This window comes from Mustela nivalis (genome assembly GCF_964662115.1).
Source record: "Mustela nivalis genome assembly, chromosome: 3".
Classification (NCBI taxonomy): Eukaryota; Metazoa; Chordata; class Mammalia; order Carnivora; family Mustelidae; genus Mustela; species Mustela nivalis.
The window spans coordinates 151,613,723-151,627,477 of NC_139022.1; the positions used below are offsets into that span (position 1 = coordinate 151,613,723).

Genomic DNA, 13,755 nt, shown 5'->3' on the forward strand with positions numbered 1-13,755 from the left:
CAATTCATGAGCCAACGAAAAGTCTTAACTACTGTGTACCTCCCCTGAAGCACACTCTAAGTAGGACCCCCAAGTATTTACATACACACTAAGTATCCTTTAGGATCTGGTTTACTTTCAATAAGGACCATTTCCTTTAATGCTTGATGTTTAATTAGCCAGAACAGTGAGACAATTATTCCAACTTCAAATTCAAATCCCTATTATACATTTATAAGGAAATTGCTGAATCTGAGACTCAGTTTTCCTTATCTACAAAATGGGGATAACATATTTAATTAGCAGAGTTTTTCTAAGAATTAAATAGCACGCATGATTGATTGTCAGGCTCACAGCATTCAAAATTGGCTTTTTTTTTTTTTTTTTAAACCACATCTTTATTCTTTAGTATTCTACAGGCTGGACTTTATATTCTTATATTTTTTCTAACTATTAGTCTTTTACTCTTTTTGGTCAATCACTGTTATTTTCATAAGCTACCTCAAGTCTTTTGCTGATTAAGCATATCCCAAGGGGGGAAAACCCAATTTAGTTTAGTTCTACAGAGTTCACAGTAAAAAGGAAGCGGAAACAGGCAACTAAGCAGAAAAAAGAAGAGTGGGAAAACATTTCCTTCAAGAAAATGTTCTGAAAGAATTTCACATAGGAAATAGATCCTGAAAAGTTATTTTCATTGTGGTTTAATAGGTGTTGACAAAAAGGTATTTTGTGGCAATGTCACTCTTCCTCACAAATTGAGTATTTTCATTTATTGGCCAATTTCATAAAACTTAACATTCTAAAGAGGTTAACTTTTAAAAACGAACTTAAAAATAAGTACACATTGTTTAAAGACTTAAATTTCAAACAGACCTTCTCCCCTATTATTTTAGGCATTACTAGTTCTGAGCATCAACTAAGCAGATCAAATGATTAAATACCCAACTCTCCCCATTTGTAGTAACAAACCGCTCCCCAAAGAGGTATAAAATGTTTAGAATAGAAAATGAATAAACATCTCAACTAGTAAAATTACTTTTTCCGCATTAAAAAATAACTTGTGAAAAATGCAATGTAATTACGAAGTGTCATACTCAATTCTATCTCTAAAATAATACACGGCATAATTTTAACTAAGAGAAATGCTAGTTTCCCAAAATAGCATGATTGTTACCTTTTCCCGAGGTTTAAAAAATAAATATTACCATCATGACATCACTAGAAAGAAATTGAAGCATACAAGGAATAAACTATAGTTTCTTTTTATATCAAAATGTACTCTTGAAAATGTGTTTGGCACAGTGCTAAATCATATATAGTTAATACTAAATATTGCAGGATACAATAAAACCCTGGAGTTAACTGTTTACACCCTCTTATGGGAATGAAAATAATAGATACCAATTATTCAGAAGTCAGCCTATACAAACTGTATAAACAATACTTTATGTTTTGCTTTGAAAACCAGTGATATAATAAATTTTACATAAAAGACTGCAAAATAATATAAATGGATTTAAACAGATCTTTACAATAAGAAATTCAAATGGAAACAGACAAGTAACAAAGAGAAGTAAAAAAATTTATTGCAGTATTCGCTCCACCAGATTGCCTGGGGATCCCTTTTCTTGTACTGTTTTCAGGGTGACCTAATACATCAAAATCTACATTTACAAAAACTCCTTCTGCAGATAGGTCATAGATACTGCATGCTTTTTTTTTTTTTTTTCAACAGAATAAATTATATATCCAGGAGATTCTGCCATTTTACAGCCTGGAAAAAACAATGCTTCCCTGGAAACTGGGCTAAGCTAAAGAAAGCCATCCGCTGCTAGGTTAAACTCCAAGAACACTTTATTAAGAACATTAACAGACTAATTTCCAACATTCACTTGTTTATTTTTTAAACAGAAAGTTTTTTTTTCCAAGATATAAACAATTTTTGTTAAACTATAATACAGTGGGAGTAAAAATGAACTGAGAATCTGTTTCTGCTGCACAACAGCGAAGGGAGCTCCCACACAAATGTTTGCCCAACATTTCCTTCTTTTGTTCCTGCATCCCAGGTTCCATTCTTACTCTTCATAAAACTGATTTTTTTTTTGCCAGAATGTTGATATTTCAAGTTTTTCTGCCTTTTAAAAAAATTCCTGTAAATTTGGCTGCATGTACAAATTCATTAGCTGGAAGTCCCATCCTTGGCGGCATACAGGGATCGTAAAGTCTGAACAACTTTATTAGTCAGCTTATTAGCACTCGTTAGAGCAATTTTTTTGTAAATAATGTCTGACTCTTTAATAGTGTCTACCCAAGGCACCAGTTTGCGGCCATCACGGCGCTTAGCCTCAGTCCAGGAGCCACTGTAGGAGCCTGCCATCCACTGAACACTGAAGCCACTGCTGGTTTTCTGTACTACTCTTGCAATTTGTGGTCGATCTTTGTACTTTGGACAGCAAATAGCGATGACATCCATGACGTCAACACTTTCATTCATCTGTGCTGCCAACTCCGTAGAGTCTGAATTTCGTTTTGACCTTCTCAATGACTAAAACATTGGGAGGGGGGAAAAAAGACGAAGTGTTACACAAAAGAATTTTAGTGAAATTTTTGTTTTTATTGCTTTTAATCCCTTGACGCCGGGAGTTGGGATTTCCCAGCACACTTCCATTGCCGGCAATGAGACGCACCGTGACCGCCAGCGCCAAGGGGTTAACATATACTTGTAAAACCATATAACTCTTAATTTGTACCCGTGTCTTTACTCTTATTGATATATAAAATTATATATACATATGAACCATAAAGCTACATAAAACTTAGCAACAATAAAAAAGGATAACACACATTAATACAATCCAAAGAAAAATTAATAACCCTTTATGCTGGATAAGTCTCATTTCTGTTTTTTCTTTTTTATTGTCTTTTATGTTAAACTTTCTACAAAAGGATGTATAAATGGTTAAGTAGAGAATCTCTATCTACAAAATGTTTTCTCTCATAAGTATTACATTACTTGGTGTACATTTAATAGACTGACATATATAAGCACATAAAAATCATTTTACGTAATACGCTGCGAAATACGTTGACTCCTCCTCCGCCTCACCCCTGAAGTGCCTCCTCCTCTATCCTCCCCATCACTTTCATCATCTTCTGTCTCTGCGGCTGCATTATTTTTAGGGCTGCCTCCTCCAAGCAGCGAGGTAATTGCTTTGTTCCGAGCATTTGTACTAGCCGACACCTCCCCTTCTTCTTCCTCTTCATCAGGGTCCAGATGTTCCATGAGAAGTTTGAACTACAAAAATTAGATATGAATTTAGAGTTAAGTAAATAATCTTTTTTTTTTTTTTAAAGATTTTACTTATTTATTTGACAGAGAGAGATCACAAGTAGCCAGAAAGGCAGGCAGAGAGAGAGAGAGGAGGAAGCAGGCTCCCTGCTGAGCAGAGAGCCCGATGTGGGACTCGATCCCAGGACCCTGAGATCATGACCTGAGCCGAAGGCAGCGGCTTAACCCACTGAGCCACCCAGGCGCCCAAGAGTTAAGTAAATAATCTTAAAGAAGACTGTTAAGTCCTTAAATATTTCCTGTTTAATTTTTTCCTAAATCTTTTCTAGGCAGTAGTTGTGTGTGGGTTCTAGTTTAGAGGCTAAATAGATTTTAGCTATTGTCCAAGACAGGGCCTGGCAAGTATTTTTTATAAAGTGCCAGATAGTAAATATTTCTGGCTTTGCAGGCCATATGGTCTCTGTCATTACTACATAACTCTACCATCATAGTGTGAAAGCAACTAGAGACAACATCTAAAAGAATGGGCATGGCTATTTCAATACACTTTATTTAAATGTGCAGTGGGGGAAAAAATAAAATTAACAAACAAACAAACAAACAAACAAAAAACAGGCAGCAGGGGCCAGGTTTGGCCCATAAGCTGGAGTTTGCTGACCCTGCTCCAAGTTATCAAGTAACCAGATAATTAATAATTAATTATTGATAAAAAAAATTAATTACTGATAGACATCTTTCAAGTTCCCTACCCCCTTTGCCCTCTGCTAAAATAAGAAGATACAAGAGGAAGAAAAGGATGTTAAAGAATTTAAAAAGAGAACTAAAATAATTTTCAGCTTTGCAATATAAGGTTTGCAGTCAATGAATAACATGAAAAGCACTTTGCAGGTTTCATCGCTTTAAAAAATTATTTATTTTTGGAGAGCGAGAAGACAGAGAGGGAGGGAGAGAGAGCCAGTGTGTGAATAAGGAGCGGGAGGGAAGGGGGAGGGAGGAAGGGAAAAGGGGAAGCCGACTTCCACTAAGCAGGGAGCAGAGTGCCAAGGTGGGGCTCTATCTCCTGATACGGAGGTCATGATGGAAGCTGTACCCAGAAGTCAGACACTTAACTAACTGAGCCACCCAGGTGTCCCTGTGTAAGTTTCATTCTTGGTCAAAAATATTATTAGTTATATTCAGCTCTTTAAGTAGATTAAAATAAAAAAAATTATTTTTATTTTTTTAGGGACAATCTCAATCCCCCCATGTTTTTAAACATAAACTTTCCTGTGATAAAATATGCACAAAACTTGCCATTTTAGTGATTTTAAAGTGTTCAATTCATTGCCATTAAGTATATTCACAATGTTGTGTAATCATTATCACCATCATTTCCAGAACTTTTTTCATCCCAAACAGAAACTCATTCTGGACCTATTAAAACAACAACTCCTCATTCCTTTCTCCCCCACCGGGGCCCCTAATAACCTTTTCCATTTTCTGTCTCTAGGAATTTGCCTATGTTTAAAGATATTTAAAAAGCACATTTTACATACACATACTCTCACATACCTGCTAAGTGAGTATTTATGGAGGATGCATACAAGTACACAAGCCTGTATTACCCTTCTGTAAGGACACGTGAAAAAGCAGGAACACTGGTTACCAGGAAGGAGAGCAAGAGTATGGCTGAGGAGTGCAGGAGGATGACTTTTCCTGATTTTTGCTTTTAGGAACTATAAACCATGTAATCTACTGAATTAAAAAGAAATACATAAGTAGGCATGGCTCTTCCCTGAAACTTGCCTATAGAATCTCATTCTCACTAAACTAACGTGAGTGGTGGACCAGCGTTTTCAAGGATGAAATATGATGCAATGAGTGAAGTGGGAAAGGCAGGCAGGCTTCAAGTAACTTGTTAAAACCACATAGAGAAAAATAATCCTGATGGTTCATGAAGCTTCCATGTAAGGGAGGGAGCTATCTCCGTCCAAAGAATTTAATTTTCAAAAAAGTATTATTAGAAAATATACTTTGGCTTTAGTACTCACGTCTAGATACTGTTTTACTATACTCCTCTTCACATCTTCAGTGATTTTGGAATTAGCCATATCACTCCGCAGGAAGTCCAGTGTTTGTTTGGGATGAAAATGAACTCCTGTTTTTCGGTTTATCGCCTTATCATACACTTTCGCAGATTCAGATGGAGAGTATTTCTGAATTTTACTGTTTTGGGAAAACAAAGTCATTGACTTTAAAATTTTTTCAGGCATTTATATTTAAAGTGATTGTAGTTAAACATCACTTACTAATAAACTTTTGTCACAGAGATTTCAACTAGTGAACTTCTACACAAAAATAATTTTAAAAAGGCACGTAAACACATAAAGGCAAAGATTAAAAAGAATAATATGCTCGTTTCCAACAGTATTTGTCTTGAATAGAGGGATCATTTAAATATAAGTAATTTCTCAAGTCTGTTTTTGAATACCATGATAATGACTGGAGAACAGTATCAATATAAATATTGGTTTACCTCCTACTTTCTTATCCTCCAACTATTCATCCTCTACACAGCAGCCAGAATGTTTACAAACCTGTTTCATATTATTAACAACTCTGGCTCAAAAATCTTCTCAACTCTCTAGCACTGCTCCAAGACCTTACAGGGTTTTACATTATTTTGAACTAGTTGCCAATCTTTAACATCAAGGTATTTCTCATAAAAACCTGGATTATCTAGCTTCTCTTGAACAAGTGGAAGCCCCTGGCCACATCATGCCCACCTTCTTCCATGGTAACAAACTGATGAATGTCTGAGTAATACCTGAGCCTCTTAAATAAAACGTTCTCTTTCTAGTTTGCCAGAGAATTTCTACCAAATCTACTTTACTCTGTTTCATGATCTGTCCTCTAAGAACATATGACTTTGTGATTCCTAGTAAAGGTTTCCATGAATATGAAAAATGACCAAAGTTTCATGGGTATAGGCAGAAAAAAGATACCTATAGCCACTAATCAGGGGTAAACTTATAGGGCATTCACAACAATCAGCACTTTCCTGTCTCTTACTTTACAGAGTACATTAAAGACCATTTGGGTTTTCCTGGAGCTCAGTCTAGTTGGTCTGCATCTATTCTTTATTCATAGCTCTTTCAAAACTTAAATTTGTGACCTATTTTAATAGTTGCAGCCTAATTTTCTAGTAAGATCTATTTAAGGAAATCAAAGTAAGTTCTTTCACTTAACAACGCAATTAGTGAATGTTTTTCCTCTCTTAAAGAGCAAACAAATTGTGGTATATTATGAACAAAATATTATACAGCAACAATAAGGAACAAACTCCTTACATTTTAAATATGTAAGTAAACATGCAATCAAAACTGGGTTTCACTGCTAGAGGGAAGAGGGTGGGAGGGATGGGGTGGCGAGGTGATGGACATGGGGGAGGGTATGTGCTATGGTGAGGAAAAAAAGATTACACATACACACACACACAAAACAACTGGGTTTCATATTTCCTTGTAATTTGAACAGGGTAAAGGTTTTCTTCTCACTGGTTATGTAACCTTACCTATCAGAAAATCCACAGAGATTCTTCAAATGTTGTTTTAACATCAGAAGCAATAAAATACCCTGGGAGACATTTGCAAATTCAATTAAAGGAGCTGAATTTTCTGGCAAACATTTCATCACTGAATTTATATCATCTTCTGAATCTGAATCTGAATCTGAATCTACACGTTTTCGTGACTTCCGAGGCCTGGAAACTTCTTCTTCACTCTCACTTGACTCATTTTCCTTACTAGGTGATGATTTTCTCTCTTTCCTTTTGTCTTTTACCATTGACTGGGGAAAAAAAAAGGAAAAACAGTAACAAAATACGACTAATAAATAATTGTGCTCTATTCATAATCATCAAAAAGCATCTCTACATTAATATTTTATATATTGAAACCTTCTGACTTTCCATGAACAACAATTAGGTTCCAAGACTAAACAAAGTCATATATAATCTATATAATCCATTGCTCTGATGCCCCCCTCCCTAAAAGCTCTTCTCAAATATCGAAGAGAAACAATTTTGTTATAGGATAGAGATGAAATATAAATTAGTTATAAAAATATCGATTTGGTATAGGTAAGCCACTAGAGGAAAAACACTAATTATAATTTAAGTAAGGGCGCTTAATTTAAGTGCCTGGCTGGCTCAGTCAGTAGAGTGTGTGACTCTTGATCTCAGGGTCATGAGTTTGAGCCCCACGTTAGGCATACTCATTATTTAAAAAAACAGTGTTACATGTAATTTAACTGAAGAGAATATAACAGGCTTTAACACCTCAACTTCTATCAAACTCTCCCTTTTAAGAACTTCTCAATAATATGCAACTTTTCTTAAATTAGTTAAATTCTGTGGGTTATTTTTTTTTTTTTTTGTACTTTACGAAACTGTTAGCGCTTAAAAAAGAAAGTCCGCTGGATTTAACAGAGGGGAAAAGACCAGATTACAAAGCAATTATTACTGTTTAAGAAGAAATAAAACTGGAGAAACATTTATAAGTATATTTGTAACAGTAAGTGAAGTGAAATAAAAATATGATGGCTAAAGTTTCTGGGAAATGATTAACTTCTCAAACTTTAAGGGGCACCTAGGAATTCTGTTAAAAATGCAGACTGTTTCAGCAGGTCCAGAGTGGGACCTGAGGTTCTGTTGGTTCTAACAAGATCTCAAGTGAGGCCAGTGCCGCTGGATCTTGGTGCACGTTTTAAGCAGCAAGGGTTTAGCTACCTCTATAATTCCAACCCTTGGGTATTATAATAATCTCCCTGATGTACTACTGTGATCGGGGGAGCTCTGAGCAAAACAATTTTGTAAAATGAGATCTACTTGCATCATCCGGCACACAAAAATATTCCAATTAATTTTTAAATAATTAACTGAGTGCCTACTAGGTGTTCAAGTGCTATACTGGGTGCCGTTACAGTGAAACCAATTTCATTTCCTCCTACAAACAGTAAGAGAAGACATACAGAGAAAACTGGGTGAAGATTTTGGGCACAAAATACGCCAGTTCCGTTAGGATACTAGTGTTCAGGGATAGGAGATCAACAGTATTATACATTTTGTTTTTCCTTATAAGTAAGGTACCTATTTATATCTCTTCAAGTATACTATTGTGATCTACAGCATTACCAGACTTCTAGAATAGCAAGGTGCTTTAAAATGGGGTTTAAATGAATATATGAATGGACACCAAACACTTAAGATCAGTGCTTAAAGTAAGAGAAAAAAAGAAGTGGGATGGCTTATCAAAAGAACAATATATATTTATATATTTATACACTATAAATATATATATATGTGTGTGTGTGTGTGTATGTGTGTGTATATATTTCCACTTAAATGATCTGGAATGGAATGGTTTTAGGTCTTTCTTAATAGAAATGAAATGGCAACCCACTTCTTCTCCCCAATTCAAGCACTGCCCCAATTTTAATAAATTCATTAGAAAGACTTTACCTGTGAAAATAAAAAAAAAAAAAGAACAATGGAAACAAAACAGTGAAAAGAACATGTCTGCACTTTGACAGATGCATTAAGAATAGTAATGTGTGTAACTTACCTCCTTGAATGACTGCAGTAGGTTACTACCAGAAACTGAGAGTGTAATGTCTATATGATGCATTATAAACAACGGCTCTTCCTGTGTCTGGTATGGAAAACAGGCTAGATTGTCTGCTATATACAAGAGCATATTCACTTCTGTTTTCTGTAAATTTTAAAAAAAGGTACACATGTTTAGTGGATAATCTAGAAATCCATCCAAAAAGCCTTTTTAGAAAAAGTATCAGAGGGCACTTTCACCTCAGTCAGTGTTTCAGAAAGAGAAGGGTAAGGGAGGGAGGGAGAGAGCAGGGGAGGGGGGTAAGAACAAGGGAGGAGGGGCACATAACTGGATTTTATAAAATAATCTTACACCCATTTAAAGAGATTTCATAATGACTTATACCATGGACCTCAAGAAGGGAAGAGGTGAAATTTTTCTGTGCACCCAAGTGGAACTCCCTGCAGTATTCTTATAAAGTATATGGGATTTTTATGATAAATCCATACCACATCAGAAAGTATACATATGAATTCATAATGATTTGTCATTGTGCTTCTAGGAGTTTAACCCATATGGAGATCAGTTACACACAGTTACTATTCTGCCCTCAAAAATAAGTGGTAATCATAGTACTAACATGTGGGTTAAAAAAAAAAAAAATCAAAGTTCATGTATTTAAAAACATTTGTCCATTTCCTACATATCCAGTATCAGTCATTCTGACAGGGCCATATCATAGTCTCACACGATAAAAACTCCGAGGGAGGCAAAATTTAAGGCAAAAGTTATGGCTACTACTAGTTGTTTTCTTTAAAAAGAAGTAATAGAGACTTTCAGCATTTCAAAATCATATAGAATGAATATAAACAGAAACGCACATTAAAATTTAAATTCCTTTAAAACACAGCTTAGGGGAAAAAAAAAAAAAAAAAGGAAAGAGAAAATACAGCAGTCAAAACACACTCCCCGGGATGCCTGGGTGGCTCAGTTGGTTAAGCGGCTGCCTTCGGCTCAGGTCATGATCCCAGCGTCCTGGGATCGAGTCCCACATCGGGCTCCTTGCTCGGCAGGGAGCCTGCTTCTCCCTCTGTCTCTAGCCTGCCACTCTGTCTGCCTGTGCTTGCGCCCTGTATCTCTCTCTCTCTCTCTAACAAATAAATAAAATCTTAAAAAAAAAAAAAACACACACTCCCTCTCCTGCTATCTCACCATCCTGCCATGCAAACAACCCAAACCCAGCTGTGGCATCAGCAACAACAAAATCCCAAAGGACAAATGCAATAGACTTGCTAAGTCTATTTTTTGTTTTTTAAATATGTATCAATTCCTATGTGTTAAAGTTGGGGAAATGCAGACATAGGACTCCACCTTGTCTATTAGTTTTAACACCAATTTATATACGTATTTTTTTCTCCTAAAACTGAAAATGTTCAGGACTATTCTGAATAAACCTTTCTAAAACTCTGAAATTCTTCAACTTTGGTCATAAAAAAAGTCCTATATTGCTCGTTCCTTTAAAAATTTAAATTTCTTTTTATTTATTTATTTATTTATTTATTTGACAGACAGAGATCACAAGTAGGTAGAGAGGCAGGCAGAGAGAGAGAGAGAGGAGGAAGCAGGCTCCCTGCTGAGCAGAGAGCCCGATGCGGGACTCGATCCCAGGATCCCGAGATCATGACCTGAGCTGAAGGCAGAGGCTTAACCCACTGAGCCACCCAGGCGCCCTAAAAATTTAAATTTCTGATGCGCCTGGGTGGCTCAGTGGGTTAAAGCCTCTGCCTCCACCTCAGGTCATGATCCCAGGGTCCTGGGATCGAGCCCTGCATCCTGCTCTCTGCTCGGCAGGGAACCTGCTTCCCCTTCTCTCTGCCTGCCTCTCTGCCTACTTGTGATCTCGCTCTGTCAAATAAATAAATAAATCTTAAAAAAAGAAAAAATCAAATTTCTTAAAAGAATACTCTAGAGCTGCTCCTGCCATGTATCCTCACCACTCTTCAGTCACAATCAAGCTTGTGTCCCTCACTCTTTGATGGCTGCTACCTAATCTCGCCCCATTTCTTTTTTTTAAATATCTTATTCTCCTTGACTTCTGAGTAGTACCGGACATTACTGTCTACCCCTTCCTTCCTGAAATTTTCTTCTTCCTTAGTTTTCTCTTCCTACCTCTTTGACTAATCCTCTATGTCCTTCTCAACTCCTTTTCAACAATCCTATTATTTTCTCAGGTGCTCAGGACAAAAATATTCCAGTTATCCTTTGACGATTCTCACACAGCCTTATTTGATTTATTACTTCTTCACAAAACTTCTTTCCTTCCCTACTGTCATATAATAGATCAATCCCTTGTTGACTCCAGTGTGAACACAACGCTAAAAAAAAAAAAATCCATGTTCCTGAAATGCTCTTTGGCATCTCTCCTCTTTATTTTATTTAATGCTGTTTTTGGTTTTTCACTGTCTACCAGATCCTCCATAAACCATGCCTCATTATGACCTTTCTGCTCCAGTCAAATAATCATCTATTTTTTATCTTCCACACATTCTTATCTTTGAACCTTTATTATCTTTTTACCCCTGGCTTAAGCAGTGGATCTATCTCATTTAACCTCCCAGGCCTTCAGTGATTTGTTCCTCCTCTGACATCCTTTGTTGGGACTAGTTAGGACACAGCACTGCATTATGACAGCTGAATTATCAGCTAAGCACTGTGCATGCCGGGGTGACAGAATACTGAGCTAATGACAGAGAGCAGGACAATGAAACCACACAGGAATGAAGCTCAGGAGATGAGATAAGGACTAGAGCAGAATCAACAGTACAAACCACCTGGCACGTAGAGTATGTCAACCTTAACGTTTTTACTTCCTTTATATTGCGTTCTATCACCACAATTGGAGGGAGGTAAGATCAGTGAGGGAAGACTACTATATCACACCATTTCCACTCCTAGCATGATGATGCCCTCTACACAATGCAAACTTAATACTGATGATGATATGATGGTGGTGGTGGTGACAATGATGATTAAATTATATTTCAAGTATTTCTGAAATAGATGCTTGCAATATTTATTTGCTAGATCACGTACAAAAAAATTTCATGTAGCACTTAAAAAGAAGAGGTCTAGTATGTATCTACATTCTGGCAATTTAAATTTTGTTTTATTTTTAAAAATTCTAGTTTGGGGATAATAACAAAGTCAACCTTTAAGTGAGTAAAACACAAAAAACCCCCACAACCCTTCTTTTGTTCTTTTCAAAACTTTACACACACATAGGCTAACTGGTAAGCTCTATGTGGGCAGATACTACATCTGTTCCATCTACTATTTTATCTTCATCTCTTAGCATGATGACTACCACACATGGCAGGTGCTGAATAAATATTTATGCAAAATGAATGAATAAATTAAGAGATAAGCTTAAAGAACAGGTTGTTCTTGCAACTTGTACAATAACCCAAAGGATCAAAACTGTAATTACACAAAAGTGGGCTCTTCATTAAGGAAGTCAAGTTGAACAAATTAGGATCTCAGCAGCCAAAAACCTACAACAGTTATTCTAACAATATTTGGGCGTGACAGAAATAAGTGCAATTTCACCTTATTTAGTGAAGTAACCTATCCCCCGCTCCCAAGTGACAGTTTAGTGATTGAAAGTTATGCTTAAAGGAACTGTTATGGAAGTTTATAAGACATTCAGTATGGAGACACAATTATATTTTATCCCTCACTGTATTTGTATTCATGCAAAATTTTCCCTCCCAATTTGACTATATACCTTATACTTACTACAGGAGACGTAGAGAAACACATACTTAATACAGTCATTATTATTTACTAAAATGGTAATATTTTCAAAATGGTGACTACTTTAGGCATAAAATTTACAGAACATTTATTTTCTTAAAATAGTAAGTTTTTATGCTTACAGCTGTGTCATCAAAGAGGTTGAGTAAAGAAATCAGAAAGGCCCGTCTGTGCTGGCGGTTTCCACGGATCATGGAGTAGAGGTGTGAACACAAAGCACTAGAGGACTCATCTTGTCTGAAACCCCTTACAGGATCTTTTAGGCATGTGTTGATTGCCTGTTGTACCTGGTAAGACATCTTCATTCCAGCCACTGCTTTCATCTGAAATCAATAAAAGCCTCATTTTTAACATGGAAATTAATTAAGAATCAAATGTTTGGCTTATTTAAAATAATAAAATCATGAACTCAAGCGGCAGAAGGAATATCAGAGATTACTATTGCAACCCCCTTGTTTTATGTAAGAAAAAAATATCAAGAATCAGAAGAGCCATTACTGTCAACTTCACACAGTAGGGACTAGAACCCATGCATCCTTATTTTTAGTCCAGTCACCTCTAGCTCAATCTTAAGAGTTAGTCTTAAACACCTTGGGTGAGAAACTTAGTTTCATGTTTGGAAGTAAATACTATGCAAAAGGTTTTATTCTAATATGAATATGGACAGGACATTTATCAAGGTAATGGTATACCAAAGAAAGACATTTAAGTTTAGGGGATACAATTTAAAAACACATACATGAATGAATCCAGCATATTTTTTGTCTATTTCCACAAGTTGCTGATCAGCCTTGTTCCTCATAGCTGGTTCCGGGTCTGTTCCCATAGCAATTAAATATGGCACACACTAAAATAAAAATAAAGGTATTCTTGCAGTGCAAATCAATCAACAAATAAATAAGTGAATGAAAGGATTTGTAAGACATCACAGTAGTAAAAGCTCTGTATGGTCATGACATATATAAAACTTGCTGTATACTGGGATATATATATTTGGCTTTACAGGCCTTCCTATAAATGTCATATCTTAGTGTTCTTTTAAAAATGATTCATCTTGGGGCACCTGGGTGGCTCAGTGGGTTAAAGCCT

General features: G+C 36.1%; 1 protein-coding gene across 2 annotated transcripts in view; it reads right to left on the reverse strand.

The window, feature by feature from the left end:
• Positions 1–1,540: 1,540 nt before the first annotated feature.
• NIPBL (NIPBL cohesin loading factor) overlaps positions 1,541–13,755 on the reverse strand; it is a 205,418-nt gene continuing 193,203 nt past the window's right edge. The window contains exons 41-47 of one of the 2 annotated variants that reach the window (XM_082724196.1): positions 13,406–13,513; positions 12,789–12,989; positions 8,872–9,018; positions 6,822–7,096; positions 5,299–5,473; positions 3,086–3,274; positions 1,541–2,524 (exon numbers count right to left, since the gene is read on the reverse strand). In XM_082724196.1, the coding sequence (XP_082580322.1) occupies positions 2,159–2,524; positions 3,086–3,274; positions 5,299–5,473; positions 6,822–7,096; positions 8,872–9,018; positions 12,789–12,989; positions 13,406–13,513 (1,461 nt within the window). In that variant the 3' untranslated portion in view covers positions 1,541–2,158. Of the gene's footprint in view, positions 2,525–3,044; positions 3,275–5,298; positions 5,474–6,821; positions 7,097–8,871; positions 9,019–12,788; positions 12,990–13,405; positions 13,514–13,755 lie in introns of both variants that reach the window. The other variant, XM_082724197.1, reaches the window with a different exon arrangement.